The 18,839-nt window shown below is 36.5% G+C and overlaps 2 protein-coding genes across 2 annotated transcripts; one reads left to right on the top strand and one right to left on the bottom strand.

Moving 5' to 3' along the window:
- Positions 1 to 657: 657 nt before the first annotated feature.
- LOC310730526 (MAP kinase-interacting serine/threonine-protein kinase 2-like) lies at positions 658 to 10,667 on the top strand (the record flags this gene model as incomplete). Its single annotated transcript, XM_083549547.1, has 12 exons — positions 658 to 738; positions 1,310 to 1,399; positions 1,894 to 1,991; positions 2,356 to 2,435; positions 2,626 to 2,699; positions 2,780 to 2,884; positions 7,846 to 7,901; positions 8,447 to 8,542; positions 9,038 to 9,232; positions 9,464 to 9,628; positions 10,125 to 10,156; positions 10,412 to 10,667. Exons 2-12 carry the CDS (start codon positions 1,327 to 1,329, stop codon positions 10,665 to 10,667), a joined length of 1,230 nt encoding a protein of 409 aa, XP_083405673.1. The 5' UTR covers positions 658 to 738; positions 1,310 to 1,326.
- A 1,260-nt stretch (positions 10,668 to 11,927) lies between these two features.
- On the bottom strand, positions 11,928 to 17,763 carry LOC310729711 (uncharacterized protein). Its single transcript, XM_083548189.1, has 5 exons — positions 17,627 to 17,763; positions 15,277 to 15,567; positions 14,518 to 14,562; positions 13,377 to 13,436; positions 11,928 to 12,149 (listed from the first exon to the last, which is right to left on the bottom strand). The coding sequence occupies exons 1-5, from the start codon at positions 17,694 to 17,696 to the stop codon at positions 12,064 to 12,066; spliced, it is 552 nt and encodes a 183-aa protein (XP_083404315.1). The 5' UTR covers positions 17,697 to 17,763; the 3' UTR covers positions 11,928 to 12,063.
- Positions 17,764 to 18,839: the final 1,076 nt, after the last annotated feature.

Below are 18,839 nucleotides of genomic sequence, written 5' to 3'. Positions count from 1 at the left end.
TTCTGCAATAGGAACATATGCCTATATGTCGGATTTTAGAGTATTCTGAACTTTGGGGCAGTTCTTAATCAAATCTATAATGCAACATTTACTTATAGTCCACAGCCCTCAATTAGGTTCGATTTTTGACTCTCCATAGGAAATTGTGGACCTCTGTTCATGGAGGACTTTTTAATTAAAATAGCAAAAATTGGGGGACAAATTTAAAATCAGATATATTTATTATTTTTGGTTTTCGTCTCCAATGATCAAAGAGACTTGACAAAGCCTATGACAAACTCTTCAAACTTTAGATGTTTGTAAATGAAGTTTTGATCACTGTAGCACCACCATGTGGCAGGTTTCGGTAAGACAACCATCCCTTAAAGTTTAATTTCTCTGGGAAGTAATGGTGGCAGCGTAAAAAAATAATTTTTTATTAATTTTAATATTTAAAATTATTAAATTTTAAATAAAATGTAATAATAAATCATTACAATAGAGTTTCACAATTTTGCGTGTTACCCCTTAATAAGTCGAATGGTTAAATAAAGACAGAAACCTTAATCCTATTGTTAAAGTTCTCCAATCAGCTTCCAAAGCAAGTTTCCAGCACATTTTGTAATTGGATAGAAAACAGAGAATGGGCGGGACTTCCGGAGGTGAGGTTACAAATTCAGAGACACACCTGGCGAGAAAAAGCAATAGAGTTAAATGGGATTAAACTGGGGAAAAACATTTAAAAGTGGAGTTTAACAGGTAAAAAGGAGATGGTGCTAAGACTGGGACATTATAGTTGTCGGTGTGCAGTTTGCAGGTGTGCATGAGTTACAGATAAGTAGATTTGTCTTAATTGGGATGGTTTCCAATTTATTTGTCAGTTTTGTGCAGCTGTAGGTAAATTATCAGTATGCTGGTATGCAACCCAAACATAATGCAACAATATTGAACAAAAGTACTCTTAATTGAGATTCATTTCATTTCTTAGTTTCACCTGGCGTTTCTTTACCCACCACGTCATCTAAACTATACATTCTTGGCGTGCATTTCTTTTGCAAATATATTTAAAAAATGATTTTTTTACATTCTGACGTTTTACATTTTTGTATCACGTCCTGTCGCAAATATCGTGCACGTTGCACTATTACCTCAATCCAGTAGGCGGCGACAAATACCAATTAAATAGTATATTCTCTTAATCAGACGTCCCTGTCTATGTTCTGTAATTACTTAAGTGATTATCTCTTAGTTTTTTGGGGGGCAGATACCAAATATTTTAAAAGTTTGCATGTGGTATTCTTTAGATTATATTGTTGTGATTTTATTTCAGATAATTCACATGAAATCATGGACTTTTTAAGGAGAAACAAGAAGAAAAAGAGATGCAGAGCCTCAGCTGGCTTCAGCAGAAGATTTGAAGGCATGATGATGGTTTTAGTTTTTATATTGCAGATGACCAGTAGCCATGTTGAAAATGCTGAACAGGGGAGAGGTTAACCTGCCTGTAATCATTTATTTTAACCTTTATAATTTGGCTTGTCATTATTTTTGTTATGGCCTTAAAATTTAGTTATGGTCTAATAATTTATATCATAAACTGCTTGGGAAATTTAATTGCAAGATGTAACAGACTGTTTCCTGTAAATAGGACAATGAACTCTTGAATCTAAACGAAAACTCCACCTTTTCATTGCAATTTATTTTCCGAGCAGCAGAGCAACCAGAATTTGTCTCTTAAATATATTATATATTTATATAAAGCATTTTGAGTTGTTTAAATGGATATTAATTAATTCAGATATTACTATACATTATAGTGTGTTTATTTTTCTTCATAATTATAATAGTTCATTATCTGTGTTCCACTCCAGTGTATATGAATCCTTTTCATGCTTTTCCTCATGTTGTATTCAGATGTTTACAGACTCCAGGATGAGGTTTTGGGAGAAGGAGCGTATGCGGTCGTGCAGACGTGCGTCAGTCTGAGCACGAGAAGAGAGTACGCAGTGAAGGTGAGATCACTCTGCTTTTCAGGATTGATAGGTCTGGAAAAATTTTCAAAATTATCAATGATAAGTGTGAAAATAAAGGCCTGACTATTATAAGTAAGTCAAGTTTATTTCTATAGCGCTTTTCACAACAGACATTGTCTCAAAGCAGCTTTACAGAAATCAACAGTGAAGGTGAACGATGTGTATTTATCCCTGATAAGCAGACTGTGACAAGGAAAAACTCCCTTAGATTTTATGAGAAAGAAACCTTGAGAGGAACCAGACTTAAAAGGGGAACCTATCCTCAAACTGTGCATGTATTTGCCAATACTAATAGGAATAATATACAAATAATACTTTGAGTGTTTTCTGTCTATGGGTTAAGATCATCAAGAAGAGGCCTGGACTGAGACGAGGACGTGTTTTTAGAGAGGTGGAGATTCTCCATCAGTGCCAAGGCCACAGGTACTGCAAGCTTAGAGGTCATATTACACACACACACACACACACACACACACACACACACACACACACACACACACACACACACACACACACACACACACACACACAAAATAGCTTGACTGCTGCTTGGTCAGAAGGTATTGATGTAGGTTTAATGTGATTTGATGGAACTTCTCCTTCTTGTCTGCAGAAACATTCTGGAGCTGGTGGAGTTTTTTGAAGAAGACAACAGGTTCTACCTGGTGTTTGAGAAGCTCAGAGGAGGTTCGTCACTCTGCTTTGCCCTTGTTTTGAAACCTATTGCCATTTCAGAGCTTGTTTTCAGACTTGGTTTGTGGTTTTAGGTTCAGTATTAACTCACATACACAGAAGGCAGCGGTTTAGTGAACAGGAAGTCAGCGCTGTGGTGCAGGACATAGCCAGCGCTTTACACTTCCTGCACAGTAAAGGTCAGTCCCATATCTAAATCACATATCGCAAAAGGAATCACTGATTTCTGACACAAAAAAACAGGTTCAGCAGAAATGTAAAGGTTTGAACTGTAGAAAGAAAATATTTCATTTAAAGCCTTAACATTTTTTTATTATTGCTGTGGATTGTTTGACAGTCGACCCTTTTATCATTATTTATTTTTTAAATTGACCGAGGTAATCTAGTTATTTTATTTATTACACAATGACCCTGATTAAGGATTAAATATAAATACTGAAATAAATTAATTTTATAATTACGGTAGTTCCTTTTTTCAAAATAAATTTTAATGTAATTTTTTTAATTATATTATATTTACATTTATCTATAAATTAAATACACATACTGTACATAGAATTTCAATTACAGATGGTTCCTGAGTTATGATAATTGGACTTTTGAACTTGTGAACTGGTGCTCTTTTATACAGTACAGTACTGTAAATTGCTCCGTTTTGCTAAATGATATACTGTAATTTGTTAAATTATGACCAAATTACAGTATACTACCCCCATACTGATCACCAGTATTTAGGACTCCTGGGTAGGACAGGCCGTGTCTCGACTTAGGATATTTTTAAGTTACAATATGATGGGTCACCAGAACACAAGTGCTTGGCTAAAAAATTTATAAAATATTTTATAAAAAATAGAGTAAATCAAAATGAATGCAAAATACTTTTTTTATAATATTGATTAAATTCAGTAATCAATTAAATTGGCACCAATTTATTTTTTATTAAATAATATTTAATAAATGGAAAAACTTGGTTTACATTTGTAAAAACCCCATTTGGGTAATACAGATGTGTGTTACATTTAATAATTAATTTGCTAAAGATATGATCTACTTAACTGTTTTTATTTCAGCATACTTTAACAAATGTCTTCATTCCTTCCATCCTTTATTCATTCACTCAAGCATTCAATCCTGAATCCAAAACAAATCGTACTTCTGAGTGTACAGAGTGAGTGTATGTATGTACGTGTATGTATGTACGTGTATGTATGTACGTGTATGTATGTACGTGTATGTATGTACGTGTATGTATGTACGTGTATGTATGTACGTGTGTGTGTGTGACACATACTGAACAAAATTATAAACGCAACACTGTTTTTGCTCCATTTGAAACTCAAAGATCTAATACCTTTTTCTTTGTACACAAAAGGCCTATTCTGTCTAAATCTGTCTAAATCTGTGTTAGCGAGCACTTCTCCTTTGCTGGCGTATTAAGATGCTGATGAGACGGTATGATTATCGCACAGGTGTGTTTTAGATTGGACACAATAAAAGGCCACTCTAAAATGTGCAGTTTTATCACACGGCACGATGCTGCAGATGTCGCATGTTTTGAGGGAGCGTGCGATCGGCATGCTGACTGCAGGAACGTCCACCAGAGCTGAATTTTATGTTCATTCCTCTACCATAAGTCGTTTCCAAAGGCTTCTCAGAGAATTTGGCAGTACATACAACCGTCCTTACAACCGCAGACCATGCATGTGTAACCCCACCAGCCCAGGACCTTCACATCCAGCATCTTCACCTCCAACATTGTCTGAGACCAGACACCCAGTCAACCAAACAATCGCTTTGCATTACCGAAGAATTTCTGCTGAAACTGTCAGAAAGCATCTCAGGGAAGCTCATCTGCATGCTTGTCGTCCTCATCCTCATCTCCACCCGATTGCAGTTCGTCATTGTAACGGACTTGAGTGGGTAAATGCTCACATTCGATGGCGTCTAGCACTTTGGAGCGGTGTTCTCTCTTTACAGATGAATCCCGGTTTTCACTGTACAGGGCAAAATACGTGAGGCAAATGGTCACATCAGATACTGACTGGTTTTTGGACCCCCAATACAGTGAAACTGCATGTTTTATCGTGGCATTTTATTGTGGCCAGGTTAAAGCACACCTGTGCAATAATCACACTGTCTAATCAGCATCCTGATCTGCTACACCTGTGAGGTGGATGATTCTCTCAGCAAAAAAGGAGTGCTCACTAACACATTTAGACAGATTTGTGAACAATGTTTGAGAGAAATACATCTTTTGTGTACGTAGAAAGTCTTAGATCTTTGAGTTCAGCTCATGAAAAATGGGGGCAAAAACAAGAGTTGCGTTTTATAAGTGTGTAGTGTGTAGTGTGTAGTGTGTAGTGTGTAGTGTGTAGTGTGTAGTGTGTAGTGTGTAGTGTGTAGTGTGTAGTGTGTATATATATATACACATACACACACACACACACACAGCATTGTCCACTGTGAGAGACATAATCTAAAAAAAAAAATCCCGAATCACAATATATGATTTTTTAACTATTTATTTGTATGATACAGCTGCAAATAAGTATTTAAACACCTGTCTATCAGATAGAATTCTGACCCTCAAAGACCTGTTAGTCTGCCTTTAAAATGTCCCCCTCCACTACATTTATTATCCTAAATTAGATGCACCTGTTTGAGGTCGTTAGCTGCATAAAGACACCTGTCCACCCCATACAATCAGTAAGAATCCAACTACAAACATGGCCAAGACCAAAGAGCTGTCCAAAGACACTAGAGACAAAATTGTACACCTCCACAAGGCTGGAAAGGGCTACGGGGAAATTGCCAAGCAGCTTGGTGAAAAAAGGTCCACTGTTGGAGCAATCATTAGAAAATGGAAGAAGCTAAACATGACTGTCAATCTCCCTCGGACTGGGGCTCCATGCAAGATCTCACCTCGTGGGGTCTCAATGATCCTAAGGAAGGTGAGAAATCAGCCCAGAACTACACGGGAGGAGCTGGTCAATGACCTGAAAAGAGCTGGGACCACCGTTTCCAAGGTTACTGTTGGTAATGCACTAAGACGTCATGGTTTAAAATCATGCATGGCCCTGCTTAAACCAGCACATGTCCAGGCACGTCTTAAGTTTGCCAATGACTATTTGGATGATCCAGAGGAGTCATGGGAGAAAGTCATGTGGTCAGATGAGACCAAAATAGAACTTTTGGGTCATAATTCCACTAAACGTGTTTGGAGGAAGAAGAATGATGAGTACCTTCCCAAGAACACCATCCCTACTGTGAAGCATGGGGGTGGTAGCATCATGCTTTGGGGGTGTTTTTCTGCACATGGGACAGGGCGACTGCACTGTAAGGAGAGGATGACCGGGGCCATGTATTGCGAGATTTTGGGGAACAACCTCCTTCCCTCAGTTAGAGCATTGAAGATGGGTCGAGGCTGGGTCTTCCAACATGACAATGACCCGAAGCACACAGCCAGGATAACCAAGGAGTGGCTCTTTAAGAAGCATATCAAGGTTCTGGTGTGGCCTAGCCAGTCTCCAGACCAAAACCCAATAGAGAATCTTTGGAGGGAGCTCAAACTCCGTGTTTCTCAGCGACAGGCCAGAAACCTGACTGATCTAGAGAAGATCTGTGTGGAGGAGTGGGCCAAAATCCCTCCTGCAGTGTGTGCAAACCTGGTGAAAAACTACAGGAAACGTTTGACCTCTGTAATTGCAAACAAAGGCTACTGTACCAAATATTAACATTGACTTTCTCAGGTGTTCAAATACTTATTTGCAGCTGCATCATACAAATAGTTTAAAAATCATATATTGTGATTTCTGGATTTTTTTTATTTTTTAGATTATGTCTCTCACAGTGGACATGCACCTACGATGACAATTTCAGACCCCTTCATAATTTCGAAGTGGGAGAACTTGCAAAATAGCAGGGTGTTCAAATACTTATTTTCCTCACTGTGTATATGTATATGCATATGTGTCTGTGTGTGTCTGTGTGTGTCTGTGTGTGTCTGTGTGTGTCTGTGTGTGTCTGTGTGTGTCTGTGTGTGTCTGTGTGTGTCTGTGTGTGTCTGTGTGTGTGTGTATATATTACACACACTGTGTGTGTGTGTATATGTATGTATGTGTATATGTACGTACGTACGTGTATATATGTGTGTGTATTAAATAGATTTCGAAATGTTGTAGTACATGCAATCCTTTTTACATGCGGAACATACGTAGTTGTTTCAAAAACATTTTAAAAGAACGTATAAAGTGGCAGACCAAGTTTTATTTTCAATTGCATTTCTTTTTAGTATTTTTACATTTAAACATTCACAACAATGCCGGGGGTATACAAAAGAAACTCTTGTTAGCACAGTGTCACTGTGGCTACTCGTACTGGAAATAGGATTTGTTTTGCGCAAAACGCTGAAGAATCAATAGCGCTAGCATTAGCTTTTAACATAGCTAGCGATATGGATTTAATAGTCAAGATTTTTAATAGTTACATAAATAGTTATATGCAGGAAACAACTTCCCAGGTTGACAAGTGGGGAAAAAAATTGTGGAATCTGGAATCCATAGTGCTTTCAATTTATTAAAATATTTAATCGCATGATTGTCGTGAGTTAACTCGTGATCAATCGCACATTTTTATGTTTAAATTTAAACTTTTAAAGTTTTTAATACTCTAATCAGCATGGGCATGGACACACATGGGTGCTTTATGCAAATTAGTTTTAGTGAAACCAAACTCAACATAGAGCATGAAGACAATATTCTTGTAAATGTAAAATAATTATGGCGTTTCAAATTACGTAAATGATCAGGACACCAAACTGAACTTTTGCTATGTTTCCACACGGACGGTTTTGTGCATCATGGCAGATTTTGCTGCTTGTTTTGAGACTTGGTGCATCAGTAAAACAAAGGGTTAGTGATTAAAATTAACGTTTTGGTGACGTTTATTTATTCGTTTGTATCTGAGAAAAAAATAAATGTTGCCGTGCAGGTTTTGATTTTTATATTTATTATATTTTCAATAAAAATGGTCAAAAAGCACACTGCTTTAAACGTGCGTTATTTGTGTTATTTTTTTATTCTTTTTATTTTTTCATTTTCCTTATTTGTACATACTCTAATACTCTAGTTTTTTGTTGTAGGAATGGCGCATAGAGACCTGAAGCCAGAAAATATTCTCTGTGAGCGCACTGACAGGGTGAGTGTGATAAATTTGGCGAACTGGAGATGAAAACTTTAACATGATGTATAATGAAAAAGGGCATAAGGAGTTAACACCACCAGCTTTGAGTAAATTCATGGCACAGAGGCATGCAGTCATTCTGTCAACTATTTATTTATAAAAACATGGCAGCGCTTTATCTCCATGTTATTAGAGCAGCAGAATTCTAGATCCAACAAGCTGTTTATGAAATAATAAACGTAAGTGTTATGATCATTTAGTCAGTTTTGCACTGCGCACATCAATGACTGGTTTAACTTGTAAATGCTAAAAACACAATAGATACAAGTGGTATAAGTTAATAATCCATGGCATTTTATTTTTCTCTACTGCATGATGAGGTTACTAAAAGCCTGAGATGAAGCAAAGTCGTGTAGAGCTCACCTAGCTATAAATTATTTCTATATCTAACTTTAAATTTCATGATGTGGAGTGTAAGGAATAATTAGCCAGTTCATGATGCTTTTTCCCCTTAAATAACTGACTGACTGACTAATTTTAGTTCTTTCTTCTCTCTACAGATGTGTCCAGTAAAAATCTGTGATTTTGATCTGGGCTGTGGGATGAAGCTGAGCAATGACAGTGACCTGATCTCCACTCCACAGCTCCTCACTCCGGTAAACACCATATACACACAGAACATTTCAGCATTTACAATTCATATTAATACAGTACTATCCGATAAGTTTCGATGGTTAAAAAATAAAATCTCTAAATCAAGCCGCAAAACTCAGCAATCAATCGGTAAGAACATAAACAGACAAGCTGCTACAAGCAGAGCCCCGAGCCCAAGAATTGATTTATCTTCAAGCTTTTGTAGAAAAACGGTACACACTGATTGGCTTATTCACGCATTCTTTATTGTGCAAATAAGTAAAAGTTTCTGCGTAACCTCACAGCAAATGTGAGGGGAATCTAGAAACAGTCCAACACACAGTTAAATTAAGTAGAAACAGTTTTTCCCACTACACCACACAACGTACTTCTTCGGACTAATTTAGCTTAAAATGTACAAACAAATTGCACAAATTTGCTCTTGTATAAACATTTAAATATAAACGTTTATTATATTTTTAAAGTACAGCTATAACGTATACTGTGCTGTGTTTCAGTGTGGCTCGGCGGAGTACATGGCCCCCGAGGTGGTGGAAGTGTTTAATGAGGACCTGGGTGTTTACGATAAACGCTGTGATCTGTGGAGTCTCGGCGTCGTCCTTTACATCCTGCTGAGCGGATCTCCTCCGTTCACTGGTCACTGCGGGACTGGGTGTGGCTGGGATCATGGGCAGCCATGCTACGTCTGCCAGGTGTGTAAAATCAAACAGATACTTGAGATTTAATAACCGGTGATGTATGTAAGTCTGACGTGCTGAGACTGTGTGAAGTGTAGCTACGGTTACCATCCTGAAATGTATCAGGTTTCGATAATTGCTATAAATGTTTGAGAAACTGATTTAGCACCAACATCTCACCAATCAGAATCTAGACAATCACACAACTATTTTTATTTTGTTTGTTTTTTGTTCCCCCACCACCAGAGCATGCTGTTTGAGAGAATTCAGGAAGGAAAGTACGAGTTTCCTGAGAAGGACTGGGCTCACGTATCTGCCGAGGCCAAAGACCTCGTCTCCAAGCTATTAGTGCGCAATGCTAAACAGCGGCTCAGCGCTGACCAGGTCCTGCAGCACCCCTGGGTCCAAGGGGTACGGGTACTCACCGTTCACCATGACACTATCTTCATTTTTGTTTAATGATATGATGTTGAGCTGGATTTGTTGCTCACTGCCCAAAGTTTCTTGTATTTTGTCATAAACGATAATGCTAGACTGAAAGGTCTCCGTATCCTTGTTAAGTGCTAATTTCATGCTAATTTCAAAGCACTCTGACTCGCTTTCTAGCCATTGCGACCTGTGTAAAACAACGAAGTCAGTCATCATAGTTAGCTGTAAGGCTTAGCTTTTACTAAAAATGGGAGTTAACCTGGTAGATAGATATAATCAGCCTGCAGGTCTGTCTGTAGATGTTTTCCCATTAGCTAGCCTTGTGCTAATGCTTCTGTGTGAATTAGCAGTTTAAAATCTCTATAGACAGGTCAATGTATGTATTCATTTATTTACATTTTTTATAGATGTATGCAAGATCTGTTTTTCATGTGTAATTAGTGTGTACATTTTCTTTTTTTTGTTTTTTTCTTCCCAGGATGTCCAAGAAACACCTACTCTTAACTCAGGGTGAGTTCATATATATTAATTTGTTATATATGTTAATTTAATAAAAGCTGTTAAAGAGGAGACTTTTGTACTGTAGGACTACCTCAAGGGTTAATTCTTGGTCCATTTGATGTTCTCTTGCATCAGAGGCTGTTTGTTTAAAAGCAGGAATCCTATCACCCCTGTTTTATTACATCACATACTTAATACTAAACACCTTAATATTTTTGTGACATTAAAGAACAAATGTGTCTTTTGCCTACTTTCCTCTTTCAGCGAGTCGAGTGTCCAGGACCTTACTTTTTTCACCGCTCAGGTGTTAGCTGTGAATCGACAGGTGATCCAGCAGGAGGCAGAGGAAGAATTTCAGAAGGACAGGACCTCGTTCGGCGTCTGTTCCTCTCTTCTCCGATCTGCATCGCCAAGCTCACTGTCTCGGTCTCGCCTCTACAGATCACGTCTGGCTCAGCAGCGCAAGGAAAGCAGAAGTCACCTTCTCAGCCCTCTGCTCACGGTCAGAGGTGGCACCTAGCATCTCTTCATGACCAAGACAGTGTTGTACCTCAACTATCTGCTAAATTTTAAACAAGATTGAATGCTGTGGGATTCTGTAGAAAATTTAGCACTACGGGAAAGTACAGAAGCACAAACTGCCCCAGAAGCATTAAGTTATAATATTAATGTTTCCTGATGAAATGAAGATTCAGTGAAGCGCAGTGTTTAATCTAAACAAAAATTTACGTTATTCCCGGAACAATATCTGATTGTCCCGCAGGCTGACTTTTAATCATTTTTTTAACACTATTTTAATTTTTTTTTTTTTTACATCCTTAATTTTTCAACCTTAGTTCTAAGAAAAGGAAAAAGATTATATAAAAATCAGTTCTACTGCAGTTTTCTTTATTGCCAAGTCAGGGATTTGACCAGCATTTTTTATATATATTTATATAAATGTTCCAACCCTTTTTTATTATTTTTAATCATTTTTAAATAAGTAATTTTTTTATTTATTAACCTATTTTGCACTTTTTTTTATTTTTGACTTTTTTTCACCTCATAGTGCCTGTATGTTTGGTATGTTTTTTTGTTGTTGTTGGTTTTTCCCCTCTTCCTCCTCCAGATTACTTAAAGAAAAAACAACTTTCCAACAGTTGAAGATGCAGAAATAACACTGATGTTGATGTTTTACATCCCTGCATCATTTTTATTCGGAATTCTCACCGTCTATGCATCACCCTACGTTGTGTTCCTGCACTGGGGTATTGGAAAACATTTTAAATATTATTCTTGGAGAGACTTTTTTTCCCTCTTGTTTTAATTTTTTTATGCTCCAGTGTAAATCTTGATACAACAATTTATTTAAGATACTAATTTACTACTAATTCAAGGGACTTAATGATTGTTGTATTTGTTTGGGGGTAAAACATCCAAATAAAGGGCACAAACAATTCAAAATCTGATTCCTCCAATTATTATAAAAAAGTTTTTATAGTTAATTTATTACTTTCTTACTGCATTAATAATAAAAGTGAAACATAGTTGAAAAGTGAATCTGTTGAGCATCAAATATGAAGATGCAGCTATTAATTTTATTATAACTAACGTTGAGCATTTTAAAGTATAAAAAAGGATTATAAAAATTGTATTATAAATTTTTGCTAGAAAAGTTAATAGAATATATAAAAAATTTAAATATTTTTAATTCTTTGCTAAATACAGTATACCGAATATGTTACACATTTAAATGAGAATGCACCCTAATACTGTGAACCCTTGAAAAATAAAATAATGGTAAATTGTTGTACATTTCTGTATTGGCCAAACACAATACAAAAAAATTTAAAGGGATTATCAAGAACTAAAATTAATCTAAAAGGTTGTAGGTAAAACTCTCAGTGCTAAAGAAGGAAATAAATCCCACACGAGACCTAACGGGTTTTCTTCAACACCATGCTCAGGGTGCAGATGAGGAAAAGTGCAGTCTTTCCCAATAAGTACCACAGAGGTGCGTTCCCTATAGGAGACATGAAAACATACTAGAGTTACTTCAAATTCCTTCACCATGGCATCTCATTTACTATTATTGCAAAAAAAAAAAAAAATTTCTTTTTAATGTTCTGTAGATGAATAAAAATTAAGACTCTACATATCCAAATGTAGTGAAGGAAAAGTTTCCCTAAATGGAAATACTTTGATAAAGTCCACTTATGTAAAATAACAAATAAAAAAATAATTTTAAAGACAAATACTGTGATTTTAAATAATCTCTTTTCAGAAATACACTATATGGGCAAAAGTACATGACACCTGACTTTTCCAGGCATATTTAGTTCTTCCCCCCTCAAACTGTTACCATAAAGTTGTTTGCTGTAGAATAAAATGCTTCATTCACTTGAACTAGGAGTCTCAAACCTGGTCCAGCATGGTTATGCCCCTACATACAAACCCAGCTCCATGAAGTTATGCTTTACATGGGTTGGAGTGGAAGATCTCCTACTATAGAGCCCCTCAACCGTACTGAACCCTACCCCAGGCCTCCTCACCTCACCTACATCAGTGCCTAACTTTATTAACACCCTCATGGCTGAGCACAATCTCCACAAGCGCATACTAAAATCTAGTGGAACATCTTTCCATAAGAGTGGACGTTATTATACCACCTTAGGTAGTTTTTCCTGGTCACCACTGCCTTACTCATGAACGTAAAACTTAAAAGGGATAACCTCACATGGACCTATTTATACTGTACACTCCATAATTTTATATTTGTAATCTATTTACTTCCGTAAAGTTGCTTTGGGACAATATTAATTGTTAAGTGCAATTATACATATAACATTTAAATATACCAGCAAATGGGAACTAAATGTGGAACGGTCAAAAAAACCTGTTTGAATCTCATGGTCAGGTGTCTACAAACTTTTCACCGTATATTGTATCTATCATAATCTAATATTTTCCCTAAATTTTTATCAAAATAAACCAAATCTAAACTTATTATACCTGTTTCAATTTCTTATATTGTTTTATTAATCAATAAGTGTTTGTGTTTATATCTATACTACTATATCACTACATTGAGGTGTATGTAGTTATTTGGTTAATTGTACACTTTCAATATTTCCCCTGCAACGGTGTTGTTTTAAGCAGTGCTGTTAGTTTTATGATCATTTTTATGTCTCAATAAGGTTAATATTATGCTTCACTAATGTTGAAGGAAATGAGATGAAACTCTTCTCACATGAAAACTGTGCCTTGCAAGCGGACTTTACTTCGGAAGACATCTCCGTCAGAGGTGTGGCTGCAAATCACAGGTTTAGATCAATGAATTCATTCTGAAGTGTTTTTGATCGTATAGCAAGAGGTTATTTAACAAGGACATGTACAGCAAATTGATCATTTTTATTGAATGTGTATGGAAGGAGTCTCCAGTTTAACAGTCGCTTTTTTCAGAGGTCAAGCTGTTACATCTTCAGAACAGAGGAGTTTATAAGCTACATTGTTTTGTCTTGAGAATAAATTGAGGTTGGTAAGAGAACAATAATTCAACACTGTTATACGGTAGAACTGTACACTGTATGGACAAATGTTTGTGGACACCTGACTAAGACTGGTATGTGCTTCTTTTTGAACATCCCATCCCACATTTAGTTCCTGTTTGCTGATATAATAACCTCCACTCTTTTTGGGAAGCTGTTCCAATAGATTATGGATTGTGCTTTTAGAGATTTGAGATTCATTCAGCTCTATAGCAAGGGTCCCTGGTGGTCTAATGGTTAGGATGCGGAGCTCTCACTGCTGCGGCCCGGGTTTGATCCCCGGTCAGGGAACCAACCCCAGCCACTCTTAGTGCCGGTCCCAAGCCCGGATAAATGGGGAGGTTTGCGTTAGGAAGGGCATCCAGCGTAAAAACATGTGCCAAATCAAACATGCAGATGATCCGCTGCGGCGACCCCTAACGGGAGAAGCCTAAAGAAAGAAAGTTTATTCAGCTCTATAGCAGGCCACTAAATATCTTCCAATGAAAAGCATATTTTATTAATATCAAGGGGAATATTTAAAAATGACTCCAACCAAAAAATATCCTGTAGAACTGTTTGCCTCTGAATTGGTGGTGGTAATTTGGGGAAGAACCACATGTGGCTGGAAAAGTCAAGTGTCCCAATACTTTTGTCCATATCTTAAATGTGGATTTAAATAAATATAATAAGTACAAGTTAACACAAGTGCAGGAGTGCCTGAGTAATGAATGTTGGATTATGCTCTCATAAGGAAATAAGGTGAAAACAGGAAGTCATCTTAATCACACCATTATTCTTCTCCAACAGCATCATCTTGTTACACTGTCTGCAAATTGTAGGTAAATGCAGACTGTTGCTTACCTGTCACATTATACTTGTCTTTCACGGTTTGCTCATCTGGTTTGACTAAAATAAAAAAACAGAAATGTGAACAACACATACACTTTTAGCACTTTTAGTGATTCAGCCTTTATTTTGCATAGCAGGGTAATAGGAAGTGTTTCTGATTTGCATATTCATACAACCTCAATTTAAAAAAAGTTGCTGTGTAAAATGTAAAAATCAAAACAGGATGCATTCATTTGGGAATCTAATTAACCCACAATTAATTCACAATAGATCATGGAGACTGTAAAACTGAGAAAATGTATGATTTTAAGGAACATTTATGATGAAACTTTCACAATTTGTACTGTAGATGCAGTTTTCTGCCAAATGATGAAGCTCTGCCCATCTTCTGAGAAACTATGATACATTTGTATGCCCAGTCATGTAACTTATCTGTTGCTAATAATCCAAATTTTTATTGTAGTATTGCATCATATCTCCAAAAGGGTCTTTAGTTTTATCAGATTTATAAAAGAAAGATACAGCTGACAACTTCCCTTAACCCTATGGAACACCTTTGGGACACTGACTGCACCCCAGGTGTCCTCACCTCACCTACATCAGTACCTGACTTTACCAACACCCTTGTGTCTTAATCAGTTTCATTTTCCTGGAGTAAAGTTTATTATACCAGCAACTGGGGACAATTTGAACCAGAGTTTTTTTTTCTCAGACTTCTCAAGTTTTATTTGTCACATTATAATAAGTGTGCTCTGAAATAAAATTACTCACCAACATTAATATGTATAGAGGAAATGACATCAAGAGGCATGCTCTGGCACTTGTAATGTCCCGAGTTGTCGTGTTGGACTGCAGGAAAGATCAGGAACAGAACGATGGTGTGTTTGGATGCTGGACAATCTCTGGACAAACTCAACTCGCTCAGCAGCTCTTCGTTTTTCAGCAGCTGGACTCGGTGACTTGCAGTGAGGCAGGTGAAATTACAGGTTATGTTGAAGCGCTGCCCAAACATCACGTTCACAAACCCGTTCTGGGACATAGAGACTGAGCGTGGACACTCGTCTGGAATGATCAGCATTAAACACAAGAATATTGAAGAGGATTGCACTGAAAACATGCGGCAAAATTTTATTTTTTTATCCTTACAAGAGTAATTATTTATGAAGTCAATAACAGGAAATCATTTCTACCCTGTGCATCAGCAGACATCATTCTGATAACATAATTCATCAGAGTTGTTGAGAATTAAATGACTTAGCATAGTCATAACATTACAGTGGTGATATATTTCTGTATTATAATAAAAGATGGAGGGATAGTCACATTATACATCCCAGAAGGAAAGAACAGAGAGTTAAATCTATACTAATGCAATTTAAATGAGATGAAAATTAAAGACATTAAAATTTAAATAATAATAGTCATGAATAGATGTAAAATATTAAATTCTTTTATATCAATAAATATAATACCAATTATAGTGCGTGTCAAAAGTGTGGAAACTTCGAATCGCTTATGGTTTCTGAGACACATGTATGTTCCTTGTGTTTCTATGCAACAAACTGAATTGCAACTGAACTGAATGACTGGAAGAAGGTTCTGTGGACAGATGAGTCCAAATTCAACAATTTTGTCAAAAAACTTGACACGAGAGAGTAGGTGTTTGCAGACCGCCTCACACCCACAGTCAAACATGGAGGTGGAAGCTTAATGGTTTGGGGTTGTTTTGGATCAGGGAAGGTTGGAGACTTAATCCGGGTGAAGGAAAACCGTCTCAACATGGCTTCCATTTCATATATAAACACCATGCAATTACCATCTTCATACTCTTAAATGACCTAGTTTGTTGCATAGAAATAAAAGAAACATGCACATGTTGCTCAAAAACCATTAAAGACCATAAAAGAGCATGTCATTGTTAACTTTTAGAACTTCACGTCTCACATATTATGTATATTTGAAGTATTTCCACCCTGTAAACACCTTCATGAGTCAACAAAGAAAATGGGAAATAAATAATCTGTTTTGTAATAATTACACTATGGTAGATCGGAATGCTTTAGTTTAATTCAATAAATTAACTAATTAATTCAAGTCTTGATAAGAGATGCCCAAACTAGGGTTATATATGAGACAATGACATTCGAAAAACCATTGAAAAATGATAGTCCAGCTTCATGTCGTTCACTAGAAGTCATTTAATAGCCGTATCGGCCATTGAACTTTATTGTACAATAAATTGGATTGTTTCTGTTTGTATTTTAAGTTTTACTGAACTGGAAAATTGTTTTGAAAATAAAATGTATTAATTAAGCAGATTACAGAGTTGTTATTTACTTATTTATTTATAAATGTTAATTAATCATAAATGAGAGAAGCCTTTCTTTACTACTTTAATTGCAATATGTTTAGTACAATGCAACATTTATTTCCAGCCCATGGCTTTCGAACAAGTTTAAGTTTTGGCTTTTCATAGAAAAAGGTTTGGGTTCCTCTGATCTAGATTTACATTTAATCTGTGGGTGCTTAGTTTACACTAAATTTATATTCTGTATATTCTGATCTAGGTGTAAATACAACATCTAATTTTGTTATACTTTTATAATACATTTTAACTGAACCTGTAATTAAGGCTTATGCTGTAAATAAGTATCTAAAATTAAACAGGTTTGTTAATTATAATCTAAATTAGAAATTAATTATAAGTTAGGATAACTTGTAATTTAGGATTCAGGTTGAAACCAAACACCAGCATTAGGACTAAAGTTTAAGCAGTAAATTATGATTTAATGCTCAGTTTTAAATAAAGTCTAAATTGGGAGATACATTTTAAAATAATGGAGTAATTGATCTATTCCCACCCTCGAACTGTCCATTTAGGATCTACGACCAAATTAGACATGTGTATGTATATCTAAATTCAAAACACACCATAATAAATTAGGATTTAAGTTCGCTGTAAATGTGAACTGGTGAATTACAGTAAAAGCATAAACTAAAAAATCTAGATTTCAATGTCTGAATAAAAGTCTGGAATTACCACCAAGCTTGTTTTTTTTTTTTTTTTTTTTTTACTCAAATGCAAAGAAAGAAAAATTAAACTCATCCAATTGAGACTCACCTTTGGCATCGCAGGAAAACGGGATTAGAAAAACAACCATAAAAATCCACATGATTGGATTTTTTGACATTTGTTCACACTTTAATATAATAGCAAAGAAGAGGCTTTGATAGAACTGACAGAGTACAGACACAGGATGTGACCAGTGGAGGCTTTGTGTGTTTATCAGCTGATTTAACAAAGAGATAAAGGGGGAAAAAAAGTAATTTTCCTGCTTAAACTCATTTCATACTTGTGCTTTTTCTTTATTGTTTTATCCAATATATAAGAAAGAGCAACTTTGGGAAATAAGCCCACCAGACTGTGTGATGATAATTTACAGGTGCATCTCAATAAATTGGAATTTCGTGGAAAAGTTTATTTATTTCAGTAATTCAACTCAAATTGTGAAACTTGTGTATTACATTAATTCAATGCACACAGACTGAAGTAGTTTAAGTCTTTGGTTCTTTTAATTGTGATGATTTTGGCTCACATTTAACAAAAAGCCACCAATTCACATCTCAACAAATTAGAATATTCAAGTATACTTGAACTGTTGGCCTTCTGAAAAGTATGTTCATTTACTGTATATGTACTCAATAATTGGTAGGAGCTCATTTTGCTGAGGATGGAGAACAGAGGCATGAAGGAATGGAGGATGAAGGAGAAAGAGGTGAAGGAATGGAGGCAGAGGAGAGAGGTGAAGGAATTGAGGATGAATGAGAAAGGGGTGAATGAATGGAGGGTGGAGGAAAGAGGGGTGAAAGAATTGAGGATGGGGGAGAGAGGGGTGAATGCATTGAGAAGAAAAGGGGTAAAGGAATAGAGGGTGGAGGAAAGAGGGGTGAAGTAATTGAGGATGGGGGAGAGAGGGGTGAATGCATTGAGAAGAAAAGGGGTAAAGGAATTGAGGATGGAGGAGAGAGGTGAAGGAATTGAGGATGGAGGAGAGAGAGGTGAATGAATAGAGGAGAAATAGGTGAAGGAATGGAGGGTGGAGGAGAGAGGTGAAGGAATTGAGGATGGAGGAGAGAGGGGTAAATGAATGGAGGAGAAAGGGGTGAAGGAATGGGGGGTGGAGAAAAGAAGGGAGAAGGAATTGAGGATGGAGGAGAGAGGGGTGAATCATTGGAGGAGAAAGGGGTGAAGGAATGGATGGTGGAGGAGAGAGGGGTGAAGGAATTGAGAAAGGAGGAGGAAGGGGTGAGGTAATCGAGGAAGTAGGAGAGAG

This window comes from Silurus aristotelis, assembly GCF_946808225.1.
Source record: "Silurus aristotelis genome assembly, chromosome: 8".
NCBI lineage: Eukaryota > Metazoa > Chordata > Actinopteri > Siluriformes > Siluridae > Silurus > Silurus aristotelis.
The sequence above is the reverse complement of the archived record's forward strand: the minus strand, read 5'-3'. Positions and strand labels throughout refer to the sequence as shown.